Consider the following 27,831-nt stretch of genomic DNA (forward strand, 5'->3'; position numbering starts at 1 on the left):
AAATGGCGAAGAAGTCATAGACTTACCAATCCATACAATTTCTTCAATCACTATGCACAGGTCTAGAATATAAAGAGAACTAGAAAGATTAAAGTGTTGGACAACCTTGGAAGCAAGCCTAGATTGATGTGAATGTACAAGAATGCCGTATGTTGTGTATATTGTGTTTATGTACTTTCTATATGCAGTTGCTATACAAAAGATACCTAATCCTTACAGGGAAAGTCCACGGTGTGTGAAGATGACCAAAGCACATACTTCGTACATCTATGCTTTATATATGCTTCGTATAGAGCCCTACGATATAAAGACCCAGGATGTTTCATACCTGTCGCTATCCAAAGAATTTCTATGTATCACCTATATTACATTCACAATGACCCAACTCCGGACGGATGAGAGACAAGGAAGAAAGTGGGAAACATCTATGGGGAAGTTGAATTGCCAAGAACGCGCATAAACACGGCTCAGACACTTACTTACTTTCAGGCATGACGGAATACTAATTGCGGAGAGAGATATGGGAGAGAGCAAGGAAGAGGATCTTTATTAAGCTGTATAAATCCCCCAGCGACAGGAGTAAATAACGAGTGGAGAGGGAAAACAGCGTACCACAGAACGGGCAGATCGGCAAGTCCGGCTCTTTCGATAGAGCGTCGGGGTCGAATATACTAATAGCCACATTGTTAATGGCTCAATTTAATATATATATTTGCAGGGAGGTTGGAAATGTAAATGCTTTTTGAACATCAGAAAATCAGAATAAGTATATAAGATCTTTTTTATAAATTTCAAGATGCACCACCACGACCGCCGACACTCAACAAGGTCTTCTTCTGTTCCTCACTGATCTGAGCAGCGGGCAGCGGGCGGCCCCCCGCGACAGTTGGTGCGGGGAGGAAACCGGTTTGTACCAAATACGAGGCATACAAGCCGACCAATTCCTCAGTCACGCCAGCGCCGGCTGAGGCGTCAACGCCCGACCAGATAGCATCGGCACGCAGAGCCGTCGCTGCGTTCACATCATCCAATTCCGGAGCCTTGGTGTTGGAGGGAAGGTCTGATGTAACAAAGTGATACAGGGGCATACTAAAAAAGGTTAGTGTGAATCCGTCAATGGACCGAAAAAAAGGGCGAAACTTACAGAGCATGCTGAGACTCCTTGTCATTGTGTTCGCCGTCATTGACATATTGCTCCAGGGAAGTGGACCAAGGCACGTAGTCAACCTGAGGGACATTGTATCCGTAGAGCTCTAGCGCACCAAGGAACTGGTTAAAGCGCAAACGAGGGTGTCCAGTAACATGGGCGACGTTAACGCCCGTGGAAGGTGGGTGGAAAGCAGTGGCAATGACAATACGAGCCACATGATCGACAGGGACCATGTTCACGGTGTTGAAGATATTTGGGCGAAGACCAATCTGAATGCAGCCCTTGAGCATACGGATGAGGAAATCATCAGTGTTAGTAGTTCCAGTAACCGAATCACCAAGAACATATCCGGAGCGAATAATGGTTCCCCTAAGGCCTCTGCGGCCGGCCTCTTTGACAAGGTATTCTCCAGCCCATTTACTTTGACCGTAACCGGTTCCAAGGCCGACTCTGCTGCCCTCCATATCATCATCTTCACTGATACCATTTCCCCCAGCGGCGATAATACGTTCGGATTCTTGCACGAAGTGATCCTTATCCAAAGCACTGGTCGAACTGACGAAAGCAAACTGCTTGGCCTTTCCGCTGGCGCACAGCTTGAGGGCATCGATGGTACCCAGAACATTAGCCGGTCTCAGTGTGGCATAGGGGTAGACCCAGTGGACAAGAGCTCCGTTGTGAACCACGGCATCGACACGGTTGGTGAGGTCATCCCACGTTGTCTGCGAAAGGCCAAACTGCGGCTTTCCAAGATCACCACAGAGGGCTTGCAGTTTGTGGGTCCATGCTTCGTCCCAGAAACCATATGCGCGGCAAGTGGAGCGGAGTCGCTCAAGTGCCTGCTCCTCGGACTTTGCCCGAACCAAAGCTACCACCTTGGTGGAAGGAGACTTACGGGTAAGTAGGTCTCGGAGGATATGCGCGCCTAGGAAACCAGTGGCTCCAGTAAGGAACACTGTGGGTTCGCTAGTGAGCATAGCCTCGGTACGCTGAGGGAATGTCTTGGGCAGTTCATCCACAAGCTTGACGGCATCCTTCGAGTATTCGTCATCCGGCTCATTAGCAGCCTGCACAGCTAGAGTCTTGTCATCGCTAGTTGCAAATGATTCCATTGCGAGCAGACGGTCAATCTCGCTAGCAAAGCCCTTGAGGGTCGGGCTGCGGAAGATAGCGTTCATGCTGATGTCAATAACACGCCACTTGCGACGAAGCTCGAAGAACATTTGCTGTGCGAGGATACTGTGGCCACCGAGATCAAAGAAGGAGTCATCCGGTCCAATCATGCGAGATGTCACATTAGGAATGAGCTTGGCCCAGACTTGAGCCAGTGTCTGCTCGGTTTCAGAAAGGGCCTGCGCTGCGGACGAGCGGCGGCGGGGTGCAGCGGCGCTCAGTTCTGCAGTGTCTGGGAATGGAAGTGCGGGCTTGTCGACCTTGCCGTTCGGGTTGAGAGGCATGCGCTTGAGGGGAATGATAACAGTCGGCACTGCGTATGTAGGAAGCTTACTCCGAAGGTGCTCACGAGCATCATCACGGAGAGGACGGAAGCGTCGCAACAGACCAACCATACCCTCAGATTCGGAGTCATTATCGTTAAGACCCTTGCTCTCCAACCATGAGGCCCACTTGTTCATATCGGGCACAAAGTAGCTGACCAACGTAGGTTCCTCGTCCTTATCTCTTCGCACCAAGGTCACGTTCTCACGGACTAGAGGGTGTTGAGAAAGATGGGTGTCGATCTCTCCAAGCTCAATACGGAAACCACGGATCTTCACTTGGTCGTCGGCGCGGCCAGAGCATTCAACATCTCCAGACGGTGTGTAACGGCCTAGATCGCCACTGCGATAAAGGCGATCACGAGGACCAACGTAGAATTCGCGCCAGGGCTCGTTCTTGGATTCGGCTCGATCCTTTTCCGCCCAGACTTCAGGCTTAACAAACCAGTTGGTAAGGAACTTCTTCGTACTCAGTTCCGGGGAACCAAGGTAGCCCTCTGCAAGACCTGCCGCACGGACGTAGATCTCGCCGACCTCTCCAACAGCACAGAGGCGGGTGGGGTCATAGCGATTGACAACCAGCATTTGCACATCCAACATTCCGCGACCAGCCATGATCACATCCTTCATGTTGTTCAAGTAGCCCTCATTGCTGGAGTAGCTAGGAATTTCAAAGTAGCTGACAGCACGCTGGGTTTCAGTTGTTCCGTACATGTTCACAATGCTGACATTAGGCGCAAGTCCCTGGAGCGAGCGGCAATCTCGCTTAATCAGAATATCACCCACAAAGAATGCGTGATGAAGAGCAGGGAATTGAGCAGAGGCACCACCGACAAGAATTTGACCCATAGCAGGCGTAAGGTGAGTGATGGTGGCACCGTACTTCTGCATCCATTCAGCAAGCTTCTCGTTTTGGATGTCCTCCCGAGCGGGCACCAAGAGTTGAGCACCCAAGAACAATGGAGTGAAAATATCTCTCTGAATAGGATCGTGAGCGATGCCACTCAGCATAGTAAACTTCTCATCTGGGGTGAGCTTGAAAGTTTCAGACATCCAAGGGAAATAATAGGCCAGGGAGAAATGTCGGCCACGAACGCCCTTCGGCCGGCCTTCTGAGCCAGATGTGAAAGAAAGGGTAGGAATAGAGTCAGGACCAACGATGACACCAGTAGACTTGGACTTCAATGAAACCTCATTGGCGAAGACATCCTGACCGTTGACGGATCCACCGGCAAGAGTTCCATCATCGAGTAGGGCAAGCGCAGGAATTTCAGTGCGGAGCTCAAGATTCTCGTCGATGAAAGTACGCACAATGTCAGCAAGTTCACCTGCATCCCTTGTAGCCTTGGCAATGTTCACCAAAGCGCGGGGACGGGCAACATCAAGGTAGATGTTCTGACGTTCCGGGGGATAGGCGGGGTCGATAACCGAGAACGTCGCACCGGCCTTCAAGATTCCCATGACAGCAACCACCAAGTCCACACCACGGTAGGCATAAACCATGACAACCTCTCCTCGCTGAATGCCAGACCGTACGAGATGATGACCGAGGATGTTGGAGGCCTCGTTGATTTGACGATATGTAAACTCGCGGTGAGGGGAGCTGTTCGACTGAGTTTCAACCACACACAATTTGTCTGGGTGGCTTTCAGCGTTGGCAGTGAAAATATCGTGGATGGCACCACGGAAGTTAGACCAGTTCAAATTGGCTGTTGGGTCGGGCAAGAGTGCGCGCTGATCTTCGGTCATGAAGTCGATACGGCCGATAGCCTCATCTGGATTGGCAGCAGCATTACTAGCAATACTGGCTAGTTGCTTCAAAACGAAAGCAATACGAGCACTCGAGAAGAGACGCTGATTGTAGTATGCGCCCAATTCGACCTCGGTTGAACCCGGGGCAACATTCACCACCAAATCAGTAGTATCGAAGGTGTTTGCAGGATAATCTTGCGATGCAGCGGGGGCATCATATGCGGCGAATCGGAAGAGGACCGGTGTGCGTTCGGATTTAGACTTCTCCTGGATATACGAGCGAAGGCTGCCCAAGGGCACGATTTGGGAAGAGCCCTCCTTATATGCCTGCGGGGCTTTTAGCAGTAGACCCTATAGCAAGAAACGTACATACATACCTTTTCTACTTTGGCATGGAGCTGGGCAAAAGACTCCGAGGTATCAATGGGCACCCGGATGACGAATGCACGACCATCTTCGTTGGAATTTGTGCCCACAGCGATGTCCTCATCACCGGTCAATCGCGCTACCAGAATAACGTATGCAGTCAGGAAAGCAGTGAAGCCAGATGATGAGCCCGAAAGCTTCTCCTTAGGAAGTTGAAGAGACTCAAAAGCTTCAATGACTCTCTTGCTGTCGGTCTTTTGTGTATCGGGATAATCGCGGGTCAATGGAGAGACAGTCAGGCTGTTCAACCTTTGTGCCCATATCTCCAGGCGGTCCTGCAAAGAGGCCGTTTCTACAGCCATCATTGCAGTATGTTCAAAATAGTTGGAGAATGAAAGATACGATGACTCAATATTAAAATTACCCCCCCATAGTGGAAAAGTCCGATCTCGCCGCTATTTCTGCCAATGAGAATTGAGGCGCTGATTAGCTGTTTTCCCCACATAGTGCTCACCGCTTTGTACATGGTGGGGTGCCGTCGGAGTTGAGGTTTCTCCAGCCCAGAGCGGTACAGATTGGCAGAACCGAGTCGAGGTTGTACATCGTAGGGACTCGGGAGGACAAAGTAGATTGTACAATGAGGTCTAGTTATTTCCCTCTGTCTGACATATCCACTGAATAATTTGGTAGGTTAAAGGGCTATTCTTGTCTGAGCCAGTCATTTCTCAGGTGTCGAGATTATAACTACCGCAGAGGTCTGATATCGGTGAAGAGGACATATAACTAGATGGTAACTAGTTAGCTCAAGGTACATACATGTATATATGTCCCACATAGTTAACTAGCTTATGGCCGGTAAGATATTACATATCATCTTATAAAGCCTTAACGTAGTTCCATTGGTCTAGGTTAAAGGTAGGTACATACATACGACGACGACATATATATTAGAGTGTTCATGAATCATTGCTAGTTCCTTGTAAATGAACACAATGTGTATATAGGCAATAAAAGTTTCAATTATCGCGATCTTTTAAAGAGACATACTAGCATATCTTGAACATATATATACCTGCTTTATAGACCAGAGCTTCTACTGTATGTTGTATGTTCACGGACCACTCTTCCGATGAGGTCATTTAAGGTTTCCAATTGGCTGAGTCATCAATTGCTTTTCGATCTCAGGCAAGTAAGGAATCAACATCCCCCGTCCTAGCCTGAAAGATTATTATCAAGGGTTGGATTTTGTATTTGGTTCATCATTGAAAGTCAGGGTTAAGTCAATTCAGCCCAATATATTCAGATGGGAGTGTACTGAGTTGCCTTCAAGTCTATCGTCATTATCTTGCCAAGACTACGTTGGCCAAATTCGGTCTTGTTCAGGGCGGAGTTTCAGGAGAAGCGTCGCGGTTTAAAGCCACACGTGTTTTTTTCTTTCAACTTTTGACGGGCCTCTATACAGGTCCTCTGGTTTGAATGTTGGAAAGATGATTCCTCACAGGAGTACAGCTCTCCTGTCTGTAATCGTTTTTGTCGCGCTTTTGCTATTCATTTTCTCGTCCTCTCCGGTTTCTGATGCCGGCGAGCAATCAGCCACAGGCCCGGCCAAGTTCGTGCCCACGCCAAAACTACCATCATTAAGCAACTTCCACCTGCCTTCGTTCCGCCCTCCCACCCACGAGCAGCCCGAGGAACAGACCAACAGCACACACGGCGAGTCGAAATGGTACAGCACCCTCGAATGGTTGAACCCATTCTCATCTGCCATTACCTTGGATGAGAATCGATCTGTCCTCCCTCCCCTCCGCGAACGTCGACCGATCTACACATACTACGATGCGAAGTATAATCCCAACAAAGCCAATGGCAAGGATCTCAAGGACTTGCAAAATGCCGATGCGGAATTGCTTCTCGCGTGGCGCCGGGCATGGTTTGCACAAGGATTCAAGCCAGTAGTATTGACTCCGGGCGATGCGATGAAAAACCCCAACTATGAAGTTGTTCAGAAGTGGAAACTTGCGCCCAAAACACAGAACGAGGTGTTCGCTTGGCTTGCGTGGGGGCACATGGGCACCGGCTTGCTCGCGGACTTCCACTGCTTCCCCATGGCGCGTTACGATGATCCCATGCTCTCATATCTTCGTCGGGGTAGTGTCCTAGAGTCAATTACCCGATTTGAAAACCTCAAGAATGGCCTCTACGCGGCGGACAAGTCGCAGATCGATGTGGCCGTTCAGAGTGCAGTTCTGAAGCTCGATGATAAAACCCAGTCCTTTATTGATCTCATTGCACCGGAATCGTTCAAGGTTGAGCCGCCGAGTGCTTTGGCGTTTTATAAATCCGCAGCCATTACCTCTCGCTACTCTGCCGTGCATGAAAAGATGACCCAGAACCCCGCGAGTGGTCAGTTGGCTCTTGTCCAACTGATCAACTCCCACCTCCACAATCACTTCCATAGCTCCTTCCCCGCCGGACTGGCTGTGCTGAAACCGTTCCCTCAGCACACTACCGCGCTGGTGGAACCTGCCCTTCGGCTGGCAAAGGCTCTTATTCAGTGCCCCGAATCGCCCATTCCCGACTCTTGTCCACCCAACGAACCCGAGTGTCGTCCATGTGGGTCTGGGTCTGCAAAGCAACCCATGCGTATCAGCCAGCCTTCGACGTATAAAAATACCACCTTCTTGTTCACCATCGGCACCCTTCCTCACCCCTACACTCTTATCAGCCTGCAGAAGAACTCGGAGGAGATCACCACACCGCAAGTTCGCCGGGAGACCGAGCGCGACGCATGGTTGTCTGAGGTGACCAAGGAACACCTTGGACCCGAATTGGGTTCTTCATACCGGGGAGTGATCTTCAAGCAGGTTGTCGCAGGCGAAGATGCCATCGGGACTTCTTTGTGGATGACAGTGGAATCTCTCCCTGCTCAGGCAGGGCAGAGTCTCCCCTCAGAACTCTTGGACGAGTTTGAATGGCAGTTTGGTTTCAAGATCCCTCGTGGAAGTAAGATTGATCCCGCAACTGAGAACGACAGAGACTCCGCCAAGAGCGCGCAGGATCGCACGCCAAGTGAACAAGGTGTCGGCAAAGAATATGAACTCATCCAGAAGGCCCGCGAGGTAATTAAGAATAAGGAAACGAACCGTATCAACATCAAGGATGTTGTTGAGGCTTGGAACCTTGCAGACACGGAGGTTTGGCGTTTTGTGAAGGCCTATCGGTAAGTTGCTATCTAATGTCTCATAGACTCACTCTTTTGCTAATTTCCTTACCATATAGGGCCCGAAGTGTTGTTGAGCGCAAGAAGTGGGAAGAGGAAGAGAAAGCCTTTGCAGGCTCGAGACCGTGAGCGTGCATTTGTGGGTTACCATATATGGTCCAATTTCTTTCATATACGTATTGTAACATATCTTTTTCTTTTTCTTTTTTCTTTTGGATTGGCGTAATTGAGATATAGAAATTCGACCAAGGCAGATGTTCAAGAATTATTATATACGTAACTATATATTAATATATACATAACTACAACATACAACATAACTAGTTACCTAGGTACAGTAAAACCTGGTTATAACGATACCGGATACAGTAGAACCTGGTTATAACGATATAATTCAGACACGGGAAAATTATCGTTATATCCAGGTATTCGTTAAATCAAGGTGCCATATATTAAATATATATTTCTGGTTTATATACCAATTCGACTATAAAAAAGCCCCTAATCTCGCTCTGCTTCTACCCTTTTACTTTTCTTACTTCAATTAACCTCTTATATCTACTAAGCGTACTAATTAACTACTCTCGTATAGCCACTTTCTAGGTCTCCTTTCTAGGAGGTTAGGATCGATCGGCGAGGAATTTTAATTAGCTAAGATCGGATAGAGGTCACGTGACTATCTAATAAGGTATTTTATTAGTTAGAAATACTTAAAAATGACGTATAAATCCCTAGATATAACGATTTTTTGCGTGGGAGAGAGGGTGAATTTACGATAATCGTATAAAGTAGGTTTTAACGATTTTTATATGGCGGAGTAATTTAAGTACCGGATTCCGATCGTTATAACTAGGTTATCGTTATATAGTAAAACCTGGTTATAACGATACCGGATATAACGATAACCTAGTTATAACGATCGGAATCCGGTACTTAAATTACTCCGCCATATAAAAATCGTTAAAACCTACTTTATACGATTATCGTAAATTCACCCTCTCTCCCACGCAAAAAATCGTTATATCTAGGGATTTATACGTCATTTTTAAGTATTTCTAACTAATAAAATACCTTATTAGATAGTCACGTGACCTCTATCCGATCTTAGCTAATTAAAATTCCTCGCCGATCGATCCTAACCTCCTAGAAAGGAGACCTAGAAAGTGGCTATACGAGAGTAGTTAATTAGTACGCTTAGTAGATATAAGAGGTTAATTGAAGTAAGAAAAGTAAAAGGGTAGAAGCAGAGCGAGATTAGGGGCTTTTTTATAGTCGAATTGGTATATAAACCAGAAATATATATTTAATATATGGCACCTTGATTTAACGAATACCTGGATATAACGATAATTTTCCCGTGTCTGAATTATATCGTTATAACCAGGTTCTACTGTACCCCTGGAGGTGCCAAGCCGGAATCCGACGGTCATCCGACTTGTCTCATCGGACAGTGGCGATCCCCGCAAAGATAACAAGAAGTGGGGGCCCACCTGATATCGAATCTGGAGAACTGATCTCATCTGGAATTCCCCTCCTTTGATAACTGACTTTTTGCAACAGATTTAAGTCATTGCGGAATTCCCCAACTCGCCTATAACCCAAGATGCGCACCTGAAGTCGCCCTTGAAAGCCTACCTCTAAACATCGCCACAATCTCCACATTTCCACTATGGCGCCGGGAATCCTAGAGACAGACTCCACGGTCGTGGTTGAGAAGCCGACCAGCCTGTCTGCATTGACTGAAGACTGGGATGACACTATCCGGTTCTATCTCAACGGCACCAAGATTGCAATAGACACGATCAACCCGGAAGTGACTCTACTCGAATACCTGCGGGGTATTGGGTTGACAGGTACAAAGCTTGGATGTGCCGAGGGAGGCTGTGGTGCTTGCACTGTGGTGGGTTTCAATCAACTATATTGGGTTATGCACCTAGTGCTAACCAGAGGTGTTATACGGTCAATAGGTCGTCTCCCATATCAATCCTACAACGAAGAAAATCTACCATGCCTCCGTGAATGCCTGTATTGCTCCACTCGTTAGCATTGACGGTAAACACGTTATCACAGTCGAAGGGATTGGGAATGTGAAGGATCCCCATGCTATCCAGCAGCGGATTGCGGTCGGTAATGGAAGTCAATGTGGTTTCTGTACTCCTGGAATAGTCATGGTACGCCTGTGTGGTCCTTTTGCTTGATTCGGTTATTTTGGAAAGGATGTGAAGTTGACTGATAGCTTCAAGTCTCTTTATGCCCTGCTGCGAAATAACCCGTCTCCCTCGGAACACGATGTTGAAGAAGCCTTCGATGGAAACCTTTGCCGATGCACTGGTTACCGACCTATCCTAGATGCTGCTCAGAGCTTCAACTCAACTAACAACTGCGGAAAGGCCTCTACCAATGGTGGGTCGGGCTGCTGCATGGAGAAAAATGGCTCCGGTGGCTGCTGTAAAGGGCGTTCCACCAACAATGACGAGAACGAGACAGTCGATTACAAGTTTCCTGCGCCGGACTTCAAGCCGTACAGTCCAGACACAGAGCTGATCTTCCCTGCCGCTCTGCGGAAACACGAGTACCGACCTTTAGCGTATGGCAACAAGAAGAAGAAATGGTACCGACCAGTGACCGTCGCGCAACTGTTGCAGATTAAGAACGTCCACCCAGACGCTAAATTAATTGGTGGAAGTACGGAAACGCAAATTGAGATTAAGTTCAAGGCAATGCGATACCCGGCTTCCGTCTATCTGGGAGATATTCCCGAATTGCGACAATTTACCTTGCACGATGATTGTTTGGAGATCGGCGCAAACGTGTCTCTAACAGACCTCGAACATATCTGTGACCAAGCGGTAGAGAAATACGGCGAAGCCAGAGGCCAGCCTTTCAAAGCGATTAAGAAACAGTTGCTTTATTTCGCTGGGCGACAGATTCGAAATGTCGCTTCTCCGGCGGGGAACTTGGCCACTGCATCACCAATCTCTGATCTCAACCCGGTTTTGGTAGCCACTAACACTATCCTCGTGGCCAAGTCTCTCGAAGGCGAGACTGAAATTCCAATGACCGAATTCTTCCAGGGATACAGAAGGACTGCCCTCGCTCCCGACGCAATAATCGCTAGCTTGCGCATCCCAGCTGCGAAAGCGCAGGGAGAGCACATGCGAGCATACAAACAGGCCAAGCGGAAAGATGATGATATTGCAATTGTCAACTCCGCGCTGCGGGTGACACTTTCTGAGACCAATGATGTGGTTAGCGTTAATCTTGTGTTTGGTGGTATGGCACCTATGACAGTTTCAGCGAAGAATGCCGAGGCATTTTTGGTTGGCAAGAAGTTCACAAACCCCGCAACTCTAGAGGGCGTCATGAGCGCACTAGAGCAGGATTTCAACCTGCCGTTTGGAGTTCCTGGTGGTATGGCCAGTTACCGGAAGTCTTTGGCCTTGGGATTCTTCTACAGATTCTACTACGATGTACTTTCAGGACTCGAGGTCAAGGCTTCGGATTTGGATCCGGATGTTATCGCTGAGATTGAGAGAGAAATTTCCACAGGAGCAAAAGACCTTGAGACCTCCGTCGCCTATCAACAGAAGATTCTTGGACGAGCCACTCCGCACGTTGCGGCGTTGAAACAGACCACAGGAGAAGCTCAATACACAGATGATATTCCTGTTCAACAGAATGAGTTATTCGCTTGCATGATTCTGTCTACCAAACCTCATGCCAAGATCCTCAGCGTTGACCCCTCCGCTGCATTGGATATCCCAGGTGTGGCGGACTACGTGGACCACACGGATCTTCCTGACCCTCAGGCAAACTGGTGGGGCCAACCCAAGTCTGATGAGCTTTTCTTTGCCGTCGATGAAGTTACCACAGCTGGTCAACCGATTGGTGTGATCCTAGCAACTTCCGCTAAAATCGCCGAGGAAGGTATGAGGGCTGTCAAGGTTGAATATGAAGACCTCCCTAGTATCCTTACGATGGAAGAGGCCATCGAGGCGGAGTCTTACTTTGAGCACTATCGCTTCATCAAGAATGGTGATACTGAGGAAGCTTTCAAAAAAGCTGATCACGTCTTTACTGGAGTTTCACGAATGGGTGGCCAAGAGCACTTCTACCTGGAAACACAAGCCTGTGTGGCAATTCCCAAGCCAGAGGATGGTGAAATGGAAATTTGGAGTGGTACTCAGAACCCTACCGAAACGTGAGTAGCGATCTATTCGACTATGTCTCATCACAGAGTCTAAGCTAATAGTTTACAGACAAGCCTATGTCGCTCAAGTGACAGGAGTTTCAGCGAATAAAGTTGTATCTCGCGTGAAGCGACTTGGTGGCGGCTTTGGCGGCAAGGAGTCACGATCTGTTCAGCTGGCTGGTATTTGTGCCGTTGCGGCTACAAAAACGAAGCGACCCGTGCGATGTATGCTCAACCGCGATGAAGATATATTGACTTCCGGTCAGCGTCACCCGTTCCTCTGTCGATGGAAGGTTGGTGTGACCAAAGAAGGAAAACTCCTTGCGCTTGATGCAGATGTATTCGCCAATGGAGGTCACACTCAAGATCTATCCGGTGCCGTCGTGGAGCGAAGCTTGTCGCACATCGATGGCGTGTATAAAATACAGAATGTCAATGTACGCGGCCGAGTTTGCAAAACCAACACTGTTTCAAACACAGCTTTCCGTGGCTTTGGCGGCCCGCAAGGCCTGTTCTTCGCTGAGTGTTATATATCAGAGATTGCAGATCATCTGGACATTCCGGCCGAAGAGATCCGGGCCATTAATATATACAAGCCCGATGATACGACACATTTCAACCAACCCCTCAAAGATTGGTATGTGCCTTTGATGTACAAGCAGGTGATGGAAGAGAGCTCTTACAATGAGCGTCGGAAGGCTGTCGAGGAATACAACGCGCAGCACAAGTGGTCTAAACGTGGAATGGCGATTGTGCCAACCAAGTTCGGTATCTCCTTTACAGCTCTCTTCTTGAACCAAGCAGGAGCTTTGGTTCACATCTACCACGATGGCAGTGTCCTCGTAGCACACGGTGGTGTTGAAATGGGACAAGGCCTCCACACAAAGATGACCATGATCGCCGCTGAAGCGTTGCAAGTGCCGCAGGCCAGCGTCTTCATATCCGAAACCGCAACTAATACAGTGGCAAATACCTCCGCAACCGCTGCTTCAGCAAGCTCTGATCTCAATGGCTATGCCATCTTTAATGCATGTGAACAAATCAACGAACGCCTACGTCCCTTCCGCGAGAAGATGCCTAATGCCACCATGAAAGAACTTGCCCACGCAGCTTACTTCGATCGCGTCAACCTTTCCGCACAAGGATACTACCGTACCCCCGATATCGGCTACGTATGGGGCGAGAACAGTGGCCAGATGTTCTTCTACTTCACACAAGGAGTTACTGCAGCAGAAGTCCAAATCGACACACTGACAGGTGATTGGACGCCTCTACGCGCCGACATCAAGATGGATGTGGGTCGCAGTATCAACCCCTCAGTGGACTACGGCCAGATCGAAGGTGCCTTTGTACAAGGACAAGGTCTCTTCACTACGGAAGAGAGTCTCTGGCACCGTGCCTCTGGTCAGATATTCACTAGAGGCCCGGGCAACTACAAAATCCCTGGCTTCCGTGATATCCCGCAGATTTTCAATGTGAGTTTGCTAAAGGATGTGCAGTGGGAGAACTTGCGTACCATTCAACGCTCTCGTGGTGTCGGCGAGCCGCCTTTGTTTATGGGTAGTGCGGTCTTTTTTGCTATTCGTGACGCCTTGAAGGCTGCACGTAAGCAGTGGAACGTGAATGACGTGCTATCTTTGGAGTCTCCTGCTACCCCTGAGCGTATTCGGATTAGCTGTGCTGATCCGATTATTGAGAGGGTGAGAGTGCAGCCCAAGGAGGGAGAGAAGAACTTCTTTGTTGCCATATAGTGACTGGATTATGGCCGACGATTTATACGAGAATGTATCATGACTTGGGAGTTTTTGTTTAGTATAGTCAGATAATTATGTTGAAATACTTTCTATCATATCTATGCCAATCTGGTAAGAGGCATTGTGAGAAATGAATTGTACTCTTATAATGATATTCAACATGGGATGAAAAATTAGGACTTTTAATCAAGTAGCATTATTGATTTCAAACTAGAAATACTGTTTCATTGGGAATTATTTTGATAGAACACCGGCCCATATGGAAAATAACCAAGGCAGTAGAATGAAATGCTGGAGATGGCGCAAAGATAGAGTCTGGATGCAAATCACAGTTCTCTTGAGAAAAGGGAAGATAGAAAAAAAGACGAAGATAGAACTATGTTCCTATCATCGCTTCACATCATATTCAACATAGCTACTTCCCCTCAGATCAGGACCCGAGTCCACCTGCAATGCATGCTCATAATTCCTTTGCCCTGCAAAGCCAAGCTTCTCATCGCGATTGGACGGCTCACTACGCACAGGTACGGATGGTGCCCTCGCTGTATACTGAGGGGCAATGTGTCCATCTCCAGACATATTCCTCGGAATACCGGTGAGTGGAACTTCAGTAAAACCATTCGGATCTTGGGTTGGTGGTCCACCATTAGGCACGGGGTCTAAGGTATGACCCTGGCCCCCTCGCCGCGGCTTTTGTCGCGACTCCAGAAAAGCATCATGGCACGAATAATACCAATCAAGGCAATGAACACCCAGAGAAGGAGAATGACAGTTGCAATGATGGCTTCGATGCGCACCGCTGCTTCCAGTTTGTTGATCACACTGATGACAACCTCGGTAATTTTGTTGGCTGTCTGATCGCCAGCATCAGCGAGGAAGCTGTCGGAGGGATTGGAGGGATCATTGATGCTGGAGGCGGCACCGGCGGAGAATGTGTCGTTCGGAAGAGTGGGGAGGGAGATATGTGCATGATCAGCTACCCAGTTCAGACCCTTTTGGAGTGCCTCTGCTTTGAGGCCGATGAGGCACTCGTATAACTCGTAGACCGGTTCTTGTAGAAGGGTGCCTTTGAAGGTCTCGTTCAAAACGCTGGATGTGTTGTAGATGAAGAAATTTAGAGTCCCGTTTATGGCGTGCGTGCTGGTGTTGACCCAGCCGAAGACATTGTGGTTTAGGTCAGTGTCGAGATTGATGATTGCTTTGTTGGCGTCGGTAGCCCAATCTGTCGAGGCACTTTCTAGTGCGCCGACGACCTTGTCTGCGAATTCGCCCACCTCAGCACTCAGTGCGGGAACCGTTTGTTTCACCGAGTGCAGGAGGAGGTATTGACACAGACAACCGAATAGTGCCGCTAGTGCAAGAGCCAACACGAAAAGAGCAGGGATGGATGTTGCGTACGCAATAGCCCATCGAACGAGGATCTGTCGGCGACTATTGCTGAAGTGACTTGCTGCCTTGATACCTGCAGCGGCGGTGTATGGCCGTGAGACAATGTAGACAACGTCCATTGGGTCATGGGCTTCCTTGCGAACTAGCTGGGAGCGCTCTTTCATTGAGCGCCATCGGCGGATTTCTTGCCAAGCGATTGGAATGCACACCAATATGGCAGCAATGACGAGGACAGCAATGAATATTTTGCGTGCCTTTAGTGTCAGCTTAGTGACACCGTTAAAGAAATCGTTGATTCCTTTGTTGTCGTTGCAAAAGGTCAACTGTGTCTTGGCAGGGACCGGGAGAGCGGATCGATCGAAGCTGTAAGTGCCCAAAGTGCCGTTGACCAAATCCCTGACTTCTTTAAAGGGTGTTTCGAAGAGGGTCTTTGTGTAATTTTGGATCTCTTTGAAGTTGGGGAGGACGATGCTGTCCAATTTTTCGACCGTGCGGTTAACTGACGACGGAAGAGACAAATTCTCCAGCGTGCTAATTGTGCCGTTGAGGTTGATTGGACTAGGATCATCCGAGAACACGCTAGCCACTTTGTTGATTGTCTCGAGGAATGAGTTCAGTTCGTCTTTGTATTCGTCGACGGTACTCTCAATGTCGCCACTGATTGTCTTCAGGGTTTTGTTGATCCACTCAGTAGCTTCCTTGATCAATTCGATCCCGGCCCCTACTGTGCCACGAACGGCCATTGTAATGAGACAGGCGTAGGTGGAGTACATCATGTTAATGACAAACCAAAGGATCTCCCCGACGCCCGTGATAGTCATCAACAACACGGACTTCAGGGCAGAAACGGCCTCATCAACTGAGGAAGCCACAAGCTCGTTGGTACCCTTGGATAGGTAGTAGGGCATTGAAGCCATCGAACTACCCATGGACTCCACCGACGTGCATGCAGAGAGAGCCTCACGCTTAGCGGATGCCATGTTGGATTGCAAGTCACCAACTGCAATCAATACCCGGAAGAGAACAAGCAGCAAAAGTATAGTCCATCGATTGATCCATACTTGTGAAAGTCGAGCTCGTAGACCGAGATATGGAGTGAGGCCATCTGGATGTAGAGGAATTATCCGCCCCGTGCTTGAATCGTGAGCTCCATAAGGCGGGAGCAGTGGAAAGACCGATCGGCCAGATCGGCCGAGTACCATTGTAGCGATTCTTTTGCTCGAAAGCGATAGTTGTAAAATGTTTCAGTCGTGATCTCGTCCGGCGAAGACCAGGAATGTTTGAAGGCGTAATTAAATCAAGGAAAAATAATGCAAAGCCTGCAGCTAAGTGGAGAGATCTTAAAGAAGGATAAAGCGAGTAAAGAAAAGTCCGGATTAGTGGAGGGACATGGTTGTATATGATTTCTTATAGTTGTTGCATGAATTGGCGGGAAGGGGGGATCAATAGATGAATAGACCAAGAGTTGCCAACAATAGAATCAAAATAAAACAAGGGACAATGAATCTTCAAATATAGTAGCCTGCAAAGGTCACCTAAAAATTGTCAGACATCCTGGGCGGCAGCAGACATAACAATAACCCAATGTCGCTCATAAAGAAACAGTCTGATGGATCTTGACAACCCCGTATAGTCGAGACAGCCCCAATCAGAGTGAACCATAACCATTTCGAAACAAAGAAAATATAAAAATAAAGTCTGAAGACAAGGAATCTGTGTAATGGTTTGTTTCATGAAGCATCAGAGCATCTCACTGGCTACTGTATGTGTCAAAAGCGCCGGAGTGGACTATCAGCCAAATATAGCCACCATGGGCGCTTAGCCGCCCATGACTGAGAGCTGAGAGCCAATAGCCGGACAGCGAAAGCTGGTTGATCTAACATCATGCTTGTCCAGACATATATTGGCTTCCGTGTCATGCGCGTAGATCGTAGACTACAGTCATGTTGTTTGGCATCCGGGAGTTAGTCTTTGTTTTGGCTGTTGCCGCTTAACTCGAGTGTTCCAGTCTGTGAATCGATTCACCGAAGATCGCATTCGAGTGCAGAGTAAAATCTCCACGGGCACAAATTTAAAGAATAGAAAGATGACTGATCAAATTAGAATATATTCCATCGTGATTATAGGTTATTTAGTAAGTCTGCTAAAGGATGGGGTGCGTGGAAAACGTACTTGATGCTTATTCAAGTCGTGGTCGCTGGCGCTGAAAGGGTCGGATCACGTGACATTCACGAGATCAACGTAAAACGTGACCGCACGTGACGAACTCGCACCCTAACAACTTGCAACTACATGTCTTAAATTCTACGCCAAAAAGACGCTCTGATTCGCAATTAACTCCCTGTATTGTGTTCACATGGCAAGTAAAGAGAAAATGACCACTATATTGGCCTTTATGTAGTATCTCCTCTCCAGGTGAATTGCTCCAAGTGTGTTTTCTGCAACTTCCACGCAAGAAGATAGATATAAAGCAACAATTGCCTTCAATATGAGATCAAATTCCGGAGTGTAGAGCTAAATAATATTGAACCTAGTAGAAGAAAAGGTTGTTCGCAATGTACTTCCTGTTCGCACGGCGTCATCCAAGCCTCCATATCAATTCTATCGCTTCATCTTTGATGAAGCTGGGTGTTGAAGCAGAAGTGTTGAGCAGAGGTTGGTCCCGTCGGATAGCTCTGCAGATGCCTGCTCTTGATAGCTCGGATGAGGTGGGAGAGACGTGAGTTCGGAACCATGGGGGTATGTATGTGGGGTGACAAGCAAGTCGTATTGTCGTCGTCTTTCCAATTGCATGTCAGGGCGTTTTCTCAATACGGAGACTCCGTATCACGTATTGATCCTTTGGGTGCATGATATAATGGAAGCTTCCGGCCCAGGGAAGATCCCAAGATTCGACTTGAGACTGGTAACCATAGACCCACAGTACCGGTAGAGCTCATCAACCCTTTTTCATACCTCGATGCTTCACTCAATTTGTCTGGCCAGCCTTATCAATAACGTTTCTGGGAAAGAGACATGTAAGTATCTTCGTTTCTGTCACATTCGCCCGGCCAGTCGCAACTTCCGATCGAAGACTCTGTGGTGGTAGCACGTGCAAAGCCAGCTTGTCTCATCCATTGTTGTCGAACTGCAATGCTTATCGATGCTTCTCGATTCTTTTCCTTTCTTGTTGTTTTCCTTTGTCTCCATCTCTTTCTCTTCCCATTCTCCTTTCTTTCAAACATCTCCTCTCCGCACACCGAATAGCTTTGGCTCATGCATGTCACTTTTCATCTCTTTTGACTGACCAAAGCCATTGTCTCAAAGAGCAAAACCTTGTTTCACCACATGCTGCATGCCATAGACGCATGAGCCAAGCTTTGAAACCACACACAGTAAGTTGTCGCACATCTTCACGCGTCGTGTCATCCCAGATGTCCATGTACCTTGGCTAATGCATGAACCAAGACAACAGCCACAATTTGTGAGACCATTCCCCAGTTTTGAGTGTCCTAAAGACAAGTCATTTGGTGGAAGTCGTGTCTGCTATTGTTCTGTTGACTGACTGATGCATGGTCGGGGTAGTACATACAGCCTCCCGTGCAAGATCAAGTCCCACAGCTTGCAGTGTCCCAAGGACTTCTTGGTAAGCCATTTGTCTCGAAGCTGTATCATTTCCCATTCTGTTGACTAACACATGGTCAGATCAGTGTTCACACAACCTGTCACATAAGACCAAAGGCTTACATCTTGTCACTGTGTTGAAGACCGATCGTGGTAAGTTGTTTCATCCGAACACAGATGACCGACCCATCGTGGATTTGACTGATGTATGCTGCAGCAAGGTATTTTTGTTGAATACCCTGAGAGCAATATTGGGCCGAAGAGAGCCCTGTACCGACCGAGGGGTATTTGGTAAACCCACCATGCATTGATGAAGCCTCAACTGACACATCAGAAACCCAGCGAGCAGTAAGGAACTGCTGTAGGCCTTTGTCTATCATCAAGTGAGTCTTCTTGTGAACCATAGTATATAGTATCGGGTATCCATGAACCTCAGCTAATGAGTGGTCAGCTTGATTCCGATACTCGACAGAGAACATTAGATACCTCTTTGTTATTTCCACTCGGTATGTTTTCCAAATCCGAAGAAAAGAATGACCCGATGGAGAGTCACTAATATACGAGATGAATTCAACAGTTCACCACCATCATTCCGAAATGCCTACCATTTTCAGCAAGTTCGCTAGGATTCTCTCGTTTGATCCCCAACCTGTGTCTGAACGGGGACCCGACACAAAGCCGAAAATACACACTGAGCTGCCCAGCTCTGATGAGCGTTTGATGACCCAAGCTGAGATGAAAAAACTTAACCCTGGTTCAGCAAGTTCTGAGGTGTTGCCTGAATCAAGCCAATCCGCAGAGAAACAACCCGACATGACTCCGTCCAAGTCAGATGATTGGAAGGATAAGAAGGCCGGGCTCACTCTGGGTAATGGCCAGTTGAGGCTGAAGATTGAGAACTGGAAGTCCACTGGCCCAACATTTACTGTCGAGAACAACCCCAAGGGTAACCCCAAGTGCAACCTTCAGGGGTTTGTTGAAGGCCCCGAATTGATATACATTGACTTTACGATTCCCACCAATCACCCAGGTGGCATGATGGGGGTCATGCAATCGATTGAAGCACTCTTCATGTTTCCAAGCAAGGTTGCCATCAAAAGCATGGAGCCTGGTTCTGCAGCGTCTGATCGAGAGTCAAATAACCCAAAGAGAGGAAGGCATTACATCGACTGGACATCCCCATGGGACACATCCGGCTGCCGAGTAAGCTGGATGAGGACGAAAAAAAGTCACCAATAATCAAGTTCAAGTTCGTCAGTGGACGGAATGCAAAACGCCAGGAACAGATGATAGTCACTGTTGATGAGCGTGAACCGTTTTATAGGGTGATCTCTAAAAACGACCCTGTCAGTATACAAGATTTACCATCATTATTGGGATTTAACTAACACATCACAGAACACTTACGGCGAATACATGGCACTTCCGGTCCGGATTTGGCTGCGCATTCAATTGATAATTGCAGAGACTGGTGACATTGGCAACAGCAAACTGTTTGGAAAGTTGACTGCCGATTGCAATTTCCCTGTTTCCAGGAAGAAAAAAGGGAAAATGGCATCAAAGAAAATTCCAAACAAAGTTCAAGAACCTTCTACAGCTGAAGAAGGAAGCTCTAACGACAACACGTTAGATGAGTCAGTCGCGCCAAGCACACAGCAGTCAGTGTTAGGGCAAGAACATACGATGGAGACAATGGGAAGTCAACACTTGACCGAGGAAGATTTGCCTCATGAAGAGTTGACCGAGAAAGAGTTGGCTCAGGAAGAGCATGAGTCGACCCAGCATGAGTCGACTGAGAAAGAGTTGACCAAGAGGGCTTCTACACTCACTATTGATACCCAGAAGAGCAACAGATGGTCAAAGGGCAAGGGTAAGCGAAAGGGCAAGCGCACATCTGGTTTGTCTGGCTCCGACTCAGGAAAGAAGGACGCAGACCACGCCACCGATCACATCACAGACTACGTTACAGACCATTGTGATGACCAGAATGGTGACAACCGGCGTGTTGACTTACATTCGGGGGTGCAGGACATCGCTCGACAGGATGTCCCGACTGAGCAGCAACTTGCGGCAGTTGCTGGCCAACAAACAGTCAATGCCCCCGATCCCCTACTACCCCCACCACCCCCAATAACATGACTTCCCCGTTGTCTCCATTATTCGAGACGGCCCGGACTCATCTCTCCTCCCACTCTTCCCTCCCCTCATCCTCACTTTCATCTTTCTTCACACCTATGAGCACCTCATGGAAAAAGAGAAAGGGGGAGTGCAGGCGGAAGAAGACGAGCCAGCAGGGACTTGGGATGAGCTGTGCTTTACTCCGCAGGGGGATGAGGTTGAGCTTCGGTGTCCTGTCTCGGACAACAGGGACGAGGTGTGGTTTTCTGGTGAGTTACTTACTCTTGATATCATTCTTGATGCAGCTGCTAACTATTATTTAGACCCTGAAGAGTACCTTGACGGCCACGAGGCGCAGGAGCCAGTCTTGCGTCGAAGTCAGTCTTTTGATGTGGCCAGTCTAGGTATGCAACCACATTTTACTTATGTTCCGCTTTGAATATATGCTAACAAAAAGTCTACAGGGCTCTTTTGGGACCAGGAAACCGCATCCTCGTCCCCAACGGCCGACCCTCGATCGCCCTCCCGTACCTCTTCCGCCTCACCTACCACAGACTTGGTTGGACTTGGGACAAATGATCCCAGTTCAGATGGCGCCGCTCAGTCAGGTGACCAAAGTCCAGCCAAGCCTAGCCGGTGTGGCAAGAAGAGTGTATACAAACAGAGGAAGCATGACAGGCACAAGCGCAGGCAGTTGATTAGACGCCAGCAAGAGCGCAGCGAGCTTCCCGCCTCGAGTGCTTCCTCTCAGGGCGATGGAGTGGAAGGCCGTTCTCCGTCTCCACCCGAGTCGTTCGAGGACGATGAACCGACTCCCATAGCCAGGCAGTTTGGCAACATCGGGGCCCCAGCCCCTCAAGCACAGTTGTACTTCCCCAGAGCCAGCATTATCTGCGAGGAGAAAGACTGTCAAGTCCTCTGTGACTTGAGGGATGGGGTCTCCGTTGTTTGCCCTAAGTGCGGACCGTTTTCCTTGGTCCGCTACTGTGGCAAGAACCACCTGTGGGAGGATGCCAAGAGGCACTGGGTGAACTGCACGATGCACCCAGTCCTAGAGCAGCACTTGGCCGGTTTGTTTCCGTACAACGATCTCGTGGGTCCACCAATGCTTCCCTGCCTTCACCAGTGGGACAGCCCTGAGCGCCATCGTCAGGCGCTGTGGTTCAGCTCCGCCCGCGACCGAGGTGATTACTTTGTGTTTGCGGAGCTGGACACCCCGGTGAATGCAGCGGACGCTCCAGCCAGTCACGCAGGGCGTGGATGTTCACCTCGAGTCGCACTCATTGTGCGATTCGAGGACGCCGAAGAGAAGGACCGGTTCCGCCGGTGCCTGGCAATTTGTCTCTTCGGTAAGTTTTATCTCATTTTCACTTTCCTTCCACTTCCAGCTTGATCTCACTTTCAGTTCCTTTGCACTTTGATACATTATAACCCCCACAATTGCCTACCTTTTAGATCATATGCTAACTCTTCTTTTCTTCCAGCGGCGGTTGAACATCCAGCCCTCGTGGACTATCTTTACCGGCTTGTCCGGGACTGGATGCGGGCTCACAACATGTGGGCCAGTGACAAGGACATGGACAGCATGCTGCGTCGCCAGATGGGACTCGAGATGGGTGGCACCGTCGAGAAGAACCATCTCGGCTTGCGGCATGCTTGTGAGACGGAGTGGGTTGGTGCTGACCGGCGCCACTGCGAGGATCTGACCTGTGCGAGCGAGCGTCGCCCCACGTTGCTCGGTAACCACCGTATGGGGTTGGGCTTCCGGAGAGTGTGCGAAGCCCTCGAATCCAACTATTGGATTCTGAGGGCGCACCGAGCCACCCATCCTTCGGTGAGCGACGTGGTGGCTCGCACGTGCGGGGCAGGTTTCTCGGAGGTCCTGACAGTGGACCGGCGGTTATTCCGCCGTGGCGTCGGTTGGGACGGGGCGGGAACGGGCCCCATGGAGTTTGAGATGCCGTGGTCAGGGTAGGGAGCCGTCCCCTCCCTAGCCCCAATTATTTGTGCCGGGGTCCTGGACCTGGGGTGGCTGGTTTGGAGAGAGATATCATCAGTGCGAATTCGGTGGATGCCCCCAGGTCCAGGATGCCCATTTATGTATTACGCTTTCGGTGGTGGTGACGGTTTGGAGGGGGAGTTGATCGCCCCCTCCTTTGTTTAGAGAAACAAAGACCGTCGCGTGGTTGTGCGCTTGTCCTACTGTGCCTGGTTCATTGTTCTTAGGTGCTGTAAGTTACGTAGGAGTAGCTGTACATGAGTACACTGGGAGATTCATCAAGGAGAATCGGTTTTGGTGGCATATACATATGTATCTTGTGTCTTTGTATCCAATTTTCTATTGGCGGCATAAAACCTTTATGGATATCTCGTCACTTCTCACGCATCAAAGCCCTGTATGTCTTTGTTTACTGGGTGATATATTTTTTCAGACCTCTCAAGCGTTCCTTGGCAGTCTCGAGGACGTCATCGTTCTTGCACACTGCAAAGCGGAGATAATCCTCAGCGATGTGAGCGTTGGCATCAGTGTAGAATTCAGTGGGAGGGATAGCAGCTACGCCAACCTCATGGATGAGGAACCAGCAGAGCTTGAAATCACGAGGACGGCTAGCAACATGGGGCGGGAAGGGATAGTCAGCCGGGAGCTTTACAGAGGCCATGTTGACAAGCACAAAGTATCCACCCTCAGGATCAGAGTACTGGAAAAGATTGATATGTCAGCAAAATCAATATATGGCAAAGTAGACTTGATAGTTGGGGACATAGTAATCGCATACCGGGATACCCAGCTCATTAAAGACCTCGCAGAACCGCTCAATTTTACCCTTCATATCTGTGCGGCTCTCGTCCCAGAAGCCCTCTTTCTCTGCCTGCTCGAAAGCAACAGCAGCGGCTTCCTGAAGAGGAGACACACTGCTGTAACAGATACGGGTGTGTGCACCGGCCACGTACTTGATCAGGTGTTCAGGGCCGATGAGGTACCCAACACGCCAACCAGTGGCGTAGAAGGCCTTGCCGGCAGAACCAACGGTCAAAGTACGCTCGTACAGCTCTGGGGACAGAGTAGCGATTCTAGTGTATGGAACGTAGAAGAGGCGGTCGTAGACTTCATCAGACAAGATGATAAGGTTGTACTTGACACACAGTTCACCAATGCGCTCGAGCTCCTCGCGCGAGAAGACCTTACCGACGGGGTTGTGCCTATGAACATACAGTTAGTTGAGACTTTATTCGTCTCTGTAAACCAAGGCTGCTTACGGTGAGTTCAAGACCTGCTATAGTTAGCTTGAATATACATAAAATTTTGGTGGCGCGTCCTTACAATCATCTTTGTCTTAGAGTTCATGGCACCCTCGAGCTCCTCAAAATTAATAGTCCACTCCGATGCAGGAGATGTCTTGGTGGCACCATCCTTGGGCGGGTGGAGAGGAACATAACGGATAGTACCACCGGGCATCTCAATGTTGCTAATATATCTATTCCGAGTGAATTAGTATCACCTCAATCCTCTCGCAATATCGAGGCTCCTTACTGGTCAAAGAAGGGTTCAAAGATAATGACCTCGTCACCATCCTCGATGAAGCCCATGAAGGCACTGAGCATGCCTGGTTTGGGTCACCTGTCAGCGCCAAATGTCTATTTATGTATAAATTATACTGATGTCCCACCTTCATTTGCGCCAGTTGTGATCGAGACCTCAGTCTCGGGGTTTATCTTCTTGCCAAAGAAGGGCGAGTAAGCATCCGCGATAGCCTGCTTGAGGCGGGGGCGACCCTATCTTGTATGAGTACTTGTGTAACCTTGCGCAGATTCGTTGGCGTCCTCTACCTTTGTCGGAGAGTATTGGTTGCATTCCACTCGGTCGAGCGCATCCTTTGCAGCGTCAAGGGCGAACTTGGGAGGGTTGTAACCACTATGCGAAAAAGCTGCGCGTCAATTCCTGTCTCTTGAAGTAATTGGGGATCGAAATGAGTGACTCACAAGAACCCTTGGCCCATGTTCACAATCGGCTGAACTGGCGAAGCTGCGGCGGCTTCGTTGACGATTGACCTTAAAACACTATTTAGTATATCTTTCCTGACTTTTTTCCCGGAACTCCATACCAGACATCCTGGCGCTGTCCTGCCACCCGCTTGGCGGGGCGAAATGGATCGGGTCGTGAAGCTGTAGCCGACATCGTTCTTGCGCTGTAACCAGGTCGTAATGTCAAAGGGACAGAATATCGGATTATGGACCTGCAATTCCGTGATTGAGCAAATATATGGCGATAAGAGCGGGAGAACATGAGTGTCGAAGAAAGTAAGAAGAGGAAGGTCAATAGATAGAGGAGTCGGATTTCCCCACCATGGCGTGCTCCGCATTCGGCTCTGACGGCCCTCGGGACTTGGACCAGCTTGTTTTGTTTTTTTTTTTTTGTTCGGGTCATTTGGAGATTATATAGTACTATATAGTACTTGTATAGTACTTATATCTACATCTCATTTGTACATCTACAAAGTATATTCTGTTGTTTGCTTATTTTCAGGCATCAAGGCTTGTTACTTACTAATTAACGCGTTGAACGCGTCGCACCCGCAGGTTGGACGATATCATTTCTACGTTTACCTCACCTCGAAGTTTTTGAGTAACCTAGTGAATGACCAGATCATTCTCTGGTAATCATGGTTTCCTGCCCAATATGCGAACAATCTGTCTCCCAGTTGAAGATTAATGACCACATCGACTCCGGCTGCCAGAGCTTCATTGAAGAACAGTCGTCCTCTCCAGGAGAACTGACTTCCTCCCAGAAGGGACCAGTTCCTAGTATGTTCCAACCTCCGTCTGCGCGGAAAGCTTCTGCCCAATCGAACATTTCGAAGGAGTCACCGTCTCGTCCCACCACGACCCCACGCGCTCTCAACGGCAAGCGATCATTTATTGAGGAAGACGAATCTATGCGGAAGCGAGATGAACCAAAGCAACAAAAAGGTGACACCAAAGAGCCACAAACAAAACGTCCGAAGATCAATGCCTTCCACAAAGCAGCACCTCTAGCGGAGCGTATGCGACCTAAAACCCTGGAGGAAGTATGCGGCCAAGAACTTGTCGGACCGAACGGCATCCTGCGCGGACTCATCGAACAAGACAGGGTACCGAGTATGATACTGTGGGGCAGCGCGGGGACAGGGAAAACGACAATCGCTCGAGTTATTTCGTCGCTAGTGGGCAGTAGATTCGTGGAAATCAACAGCACTAGCAGCGGTGTGGCAGAGTGCAAGAAGATATTTGCCGAAGCTCGTAGTGAACTGGGGCTCACTGGGAGAAAAACAATTATCTTCTGTGACGAGATTCACCGATTCTCCAAGTCTCAACAGGATGTTTTCTTGGGCCCGGTGGAGAGCGGCCAGGTCACACTCATCGGTGCCACAACCGAGAACCCGTCGTTCAAGATCCAAAATGCACTGCTCTCACGATGCCGGACATTTACTCTTGCGAAGCTCACCGATGAGGATATCACTTCGATCCTTCATCGTGCTCTCCGGGTTGAAGGTCCAAGTTATTCGCCCTCCAAACTAGTGGACGAAGAGCTGGTTCAGTATCTCGCCAGGTTCGCCGATGGAGATGCTCGCACTTCGCTGAATTTGTTGGAGCTAGCCATGGATATGTCAAAAAGGCCTGGAATGGACAAAGAGGACCTAAAACGATCTCTGACCAAGACGCTCGTGTATGACCGTGCTGGAGATCAGCATTATGACACGATCTCTGCCTTTCACAAGTCCATTCGAGGAAGTGATCCAGATGCAGCGCTCTACTACCTTGGTCGCATGATTCAGTCGGGTGAAGACCCCCTGTATATCTCTCGACGGCTGATTGTTGTCGCTTCCGAAGACATTGGCCTGGCCGACAACACCATGCTGTCACTTGCTGTATCGACACATTCAGCCGTTGAGAAGATTGGACTCCCAGAAGCACGAATCAATCTGGCACACGCTACCGTGGCGATGGCGCTGTCGAAGAAGAGTACTCGTGCGTACCGTGGCTTGAATAACGTCTCTGCCGCCTTGAACGAGCCAGGAATTGCGGGCTTGCCCATTCCTATTCATTTGAGGAATGCGCCAACGAAGCTCATGAAGGAGCTGGGCTATGGTGCAGAGTACAAGTACAACCCAAACTATGTCGGCGGCAAGGTCCAGCAGGATTACCTGCCAGAGGAGCTTCTCGGTCGTACCTTCCTGGAGGACTTGGACCTGGGAACGCGGAAAGACTGTGATTTGCAGAGTATTTCATACCAAAGAAATTGATTGTCTTCACTGTTTGATCACGTCTTTCTTTCCTATACACTACGTCCAGGCCCATTGATGGAGATGTGACATGGGAGCATTCATACTTCCACCGCCCCTGAACCACGGAAACTCTGTACACTAGGTGAACCTTAATACCTAGCGATGAGCTTTACCGGATTAGGAATCGGCCTCATGGACCTGGTCGTGCCTGCTTCGCCTCAAATGACGCTGTCGCTATGTCGAAGCTTCAGCTAAGCTTTGGCCTGGTTGGAGACGGTGCTACTAGTCCGTTTTAGGCAACTTTCGAGGTGCCCAGATGTATCTACTACTTCCATCTTTGCTTCGCATCACTCCTTCTTCTCATTCTCTACCTTCCCACACGATCGACAACTTGTTCAAGCACAGAGAGCCAGTCTGTTATTAGGCTCTGCCCTAAGCCCCTCCTTTGGCTCTCGCTCCTTGCTCGAGCATCTTTCAAAACCTCGATCGTGCGCATTCCTCTCGTTCATACTCGAAACCATGATAGCG

At 48.9% G+C, this 27,831-nt stretch overlaps 10 protein-coding genes across 10 annotated transcripts; 5 read left to right on the plus strand and 5 right to left on the minus strand.

Moving 5' to 3' along the window:
• Positions 1-791: 791 nt before the first annotated feature.
• aarA (L-aminoadipate-semialdehyde dehydrogenase) lies at positions 792-5,903 on the minus strand (the record flags this gene model as incomplete). Its single annotated transcript, XM_057215305.1, has 4 exons — positions 792-1,089; positions 1,145-4,725; positions 4,776-5,219; positions 5,880-5,903. 4 exons carry the CDS (start codon positions 5,901-5,903, stop codon positions 792-794), a joined length of 4,347 nt encoding a protein of 1,448 aa, XP_057077188.1.
• A 348-nt stretch (positions 5,904-6,251) lies between these two features.
• N7516_002586 (uncharacterized protein) lies at positions 6,252-8,113 on the plus strand (the record flags this gene model as incomplete). The annotated part of the gene is made up of 2 exons (XM_057215306.1): positions 6,252-7,984; positions 8,044-8,113. The coding sequence occupies 2 exons, from the start codon at positions 6,252-6,254 to the stop codon at positions 8,111-8,113; spliced, it is 1,803 nt and encodes a 600-aa protein (XP_057077189.1).
• A 1,540-nt stretch (positions 8,114-9,653) lies between these two features.
• N7516_002587 (putative xanthine dehydrogenase HxA) lies at positions 9,654-13,927 on the plus strand (the record flags this gene model as incomplete). The annotated part of the gene is made up of 4 exons (XM_057215307.1): positions 9,654-9,884; positions 9,952-10,155; positions 10,228-12,185; positions 12,244-13,927. 4 exons carry the CDS (start codon positions 9,654-9,656, stop codon positions 13,925-13,927), a joined length of 4,077 nt encoding a protein of 1,358 aa, XP_057077190.1.
• Positions 13,928-14,317: 390 nt separating this feature from the next.
• Positions 14,318-14,509, minus strand: N7516_002588 (uncharacterized protein; the record flags this gene model as incomplete). The annotated part of the gene is made up of 1 exon (XM_057215308.1): positions 14,318-14,509. The coding sequence occupies one exon, from the start codon at positions 14,507-14,509 to the stop codon at positions 14,318-14,320; it is 192 nt and encodes a 63-aa protein (XP_057077191.1).
• Positions 14,510-14,589: 80 nt separating this feature from the next.
• N7516_002589 (uncharacterized protein) lies at positions 14,590-16,299 on the minus strand (the record flags this gene model as incomplete). Its single annotated transcript, XM_057215309.1, has 1 exon — positions 14,590-16,299. One exon carries the CDS (start codon positions 16,297-16,299, stop codon positions 14,590-14,592), a length of 1,710 nt encoding a protein of 569 aa, XP_057077192.1.
• Positions 16,300-18,723: 2,424 nt separating this feature from the next.
• N7516_002590 (uncharacterized protein) lies at positions 18,724-19,326 on the minus strand (the record flags this gene model as incomplete). Its single annotated transcript, XM_057215310.1, has 3 exons — positions 18,724-18,810; positions 18,891-18,981; positions 19,046-19,326. 3 exons carry the CDS (start codon positions 19,324-19,326, stop codon positions 18,724-18,726), a joined length of 459 nt encoding a protein of 152 aa, XP_057077193.1.
• A 193-nt stretch (positions 19,327-19,519) lies between these two features.
• N7516_002591 (uncharacterized protein) lies at positions 19,520-21,061 on the plus strand (the record flags this gene model as incomplete). The annotated part of the gene is made up of 3 exons (XM_057215311.1): positions 19,520-20,125; positions 20,167-20,268; positions 20,321-21,061. The coding sequence occupies 3 exons, from the start codon at positions 19,520-19,522 to the stop codon at positions 21,059-21,061; spliced, it is 1,449 nt and encodes a 482-aa protein (XP_057077194.1).
• A 106-nt stretch (positions 21,062-21,167) lies between these two features.
• N7516_002592 (uncharacterized protein) lies at positions 21,168-23,015 on the plus strand (the record flags this gene model as incomplete). The annotated part of the gene is made up of 4 exons (XM_057215312.1): positions 21,168-21,309; positions 21,364-21,444; positions 21,505-22,389; positions 22,525-23,015. The coding sequence occupies 4 exons, from the start codon at positions 21,168-21,170 to the stop codon at positions 23,013-23,015; spliced, it is 1,599 nt and encodes a 532-aa protein (XP_057077195.1).
• Positions 23,016-23,448: 433 nt separating this feature from the next.
• Positions 23,449-25,217, minus strand: N7516_002593 (kynurenine--oxoglutarate transaminase; the record flags this gene model as incomplete). Its single annotated transcript, XM_057215313.1, has 9 exons — positions 23,449-23,739; positions 23,818-24,241; positions 24,299-24,312; positions 24,363-24,516; positions 24,573-24,645; positions 24,709-24,814; positions 24,869-24,953; positions 25,022-25,090; positions 25,144-25,217. The coding sequence occupies 9 exons, from the start codon at positions 25,215-25,217 to the stop codon at positions 23,449-23,451; spliced, it is 1,290 nt and encodes a 429-aa protein (XP_057077196.1).
• A 484-nt stretch (positions 25,218-25,701) lies between these two features.
• On the plus strand, positions 25,702-27,321 carry N7516_002594 (ssDNA-dependent ATPase MGS1; the record flags this gene model as incomplete). The annotated part of the gene is made up of 1 exon (XM_057215314.1): positions 25,702-27,321. The coding sequence occupies one exon, from the start codon at positions 25,702-25,704 to the stop codon at positions 27,319-27,321; it is 1,620 nt and encodes a 539-aa protein (XP_057077197.1).
• Between the last annotated feature and the right edge of the window lie 510 nt (positions 27,322-27,831).

This window comes from Penicillium verrucosum (genome assembly GCF_028828655.1).
Source record: "Penicillium verrucosum strain IBT 35672 chromosome Unknown utg000001l_segment0_segment0, whole genome shotgun sequence".
Lineage (NCBI taxonomy): Eukaryota > Fungi > Ascomycota > Eurotiomycetes > Eurotiales > Aspergillaceae > Penicillium > Penicillium verrucosum.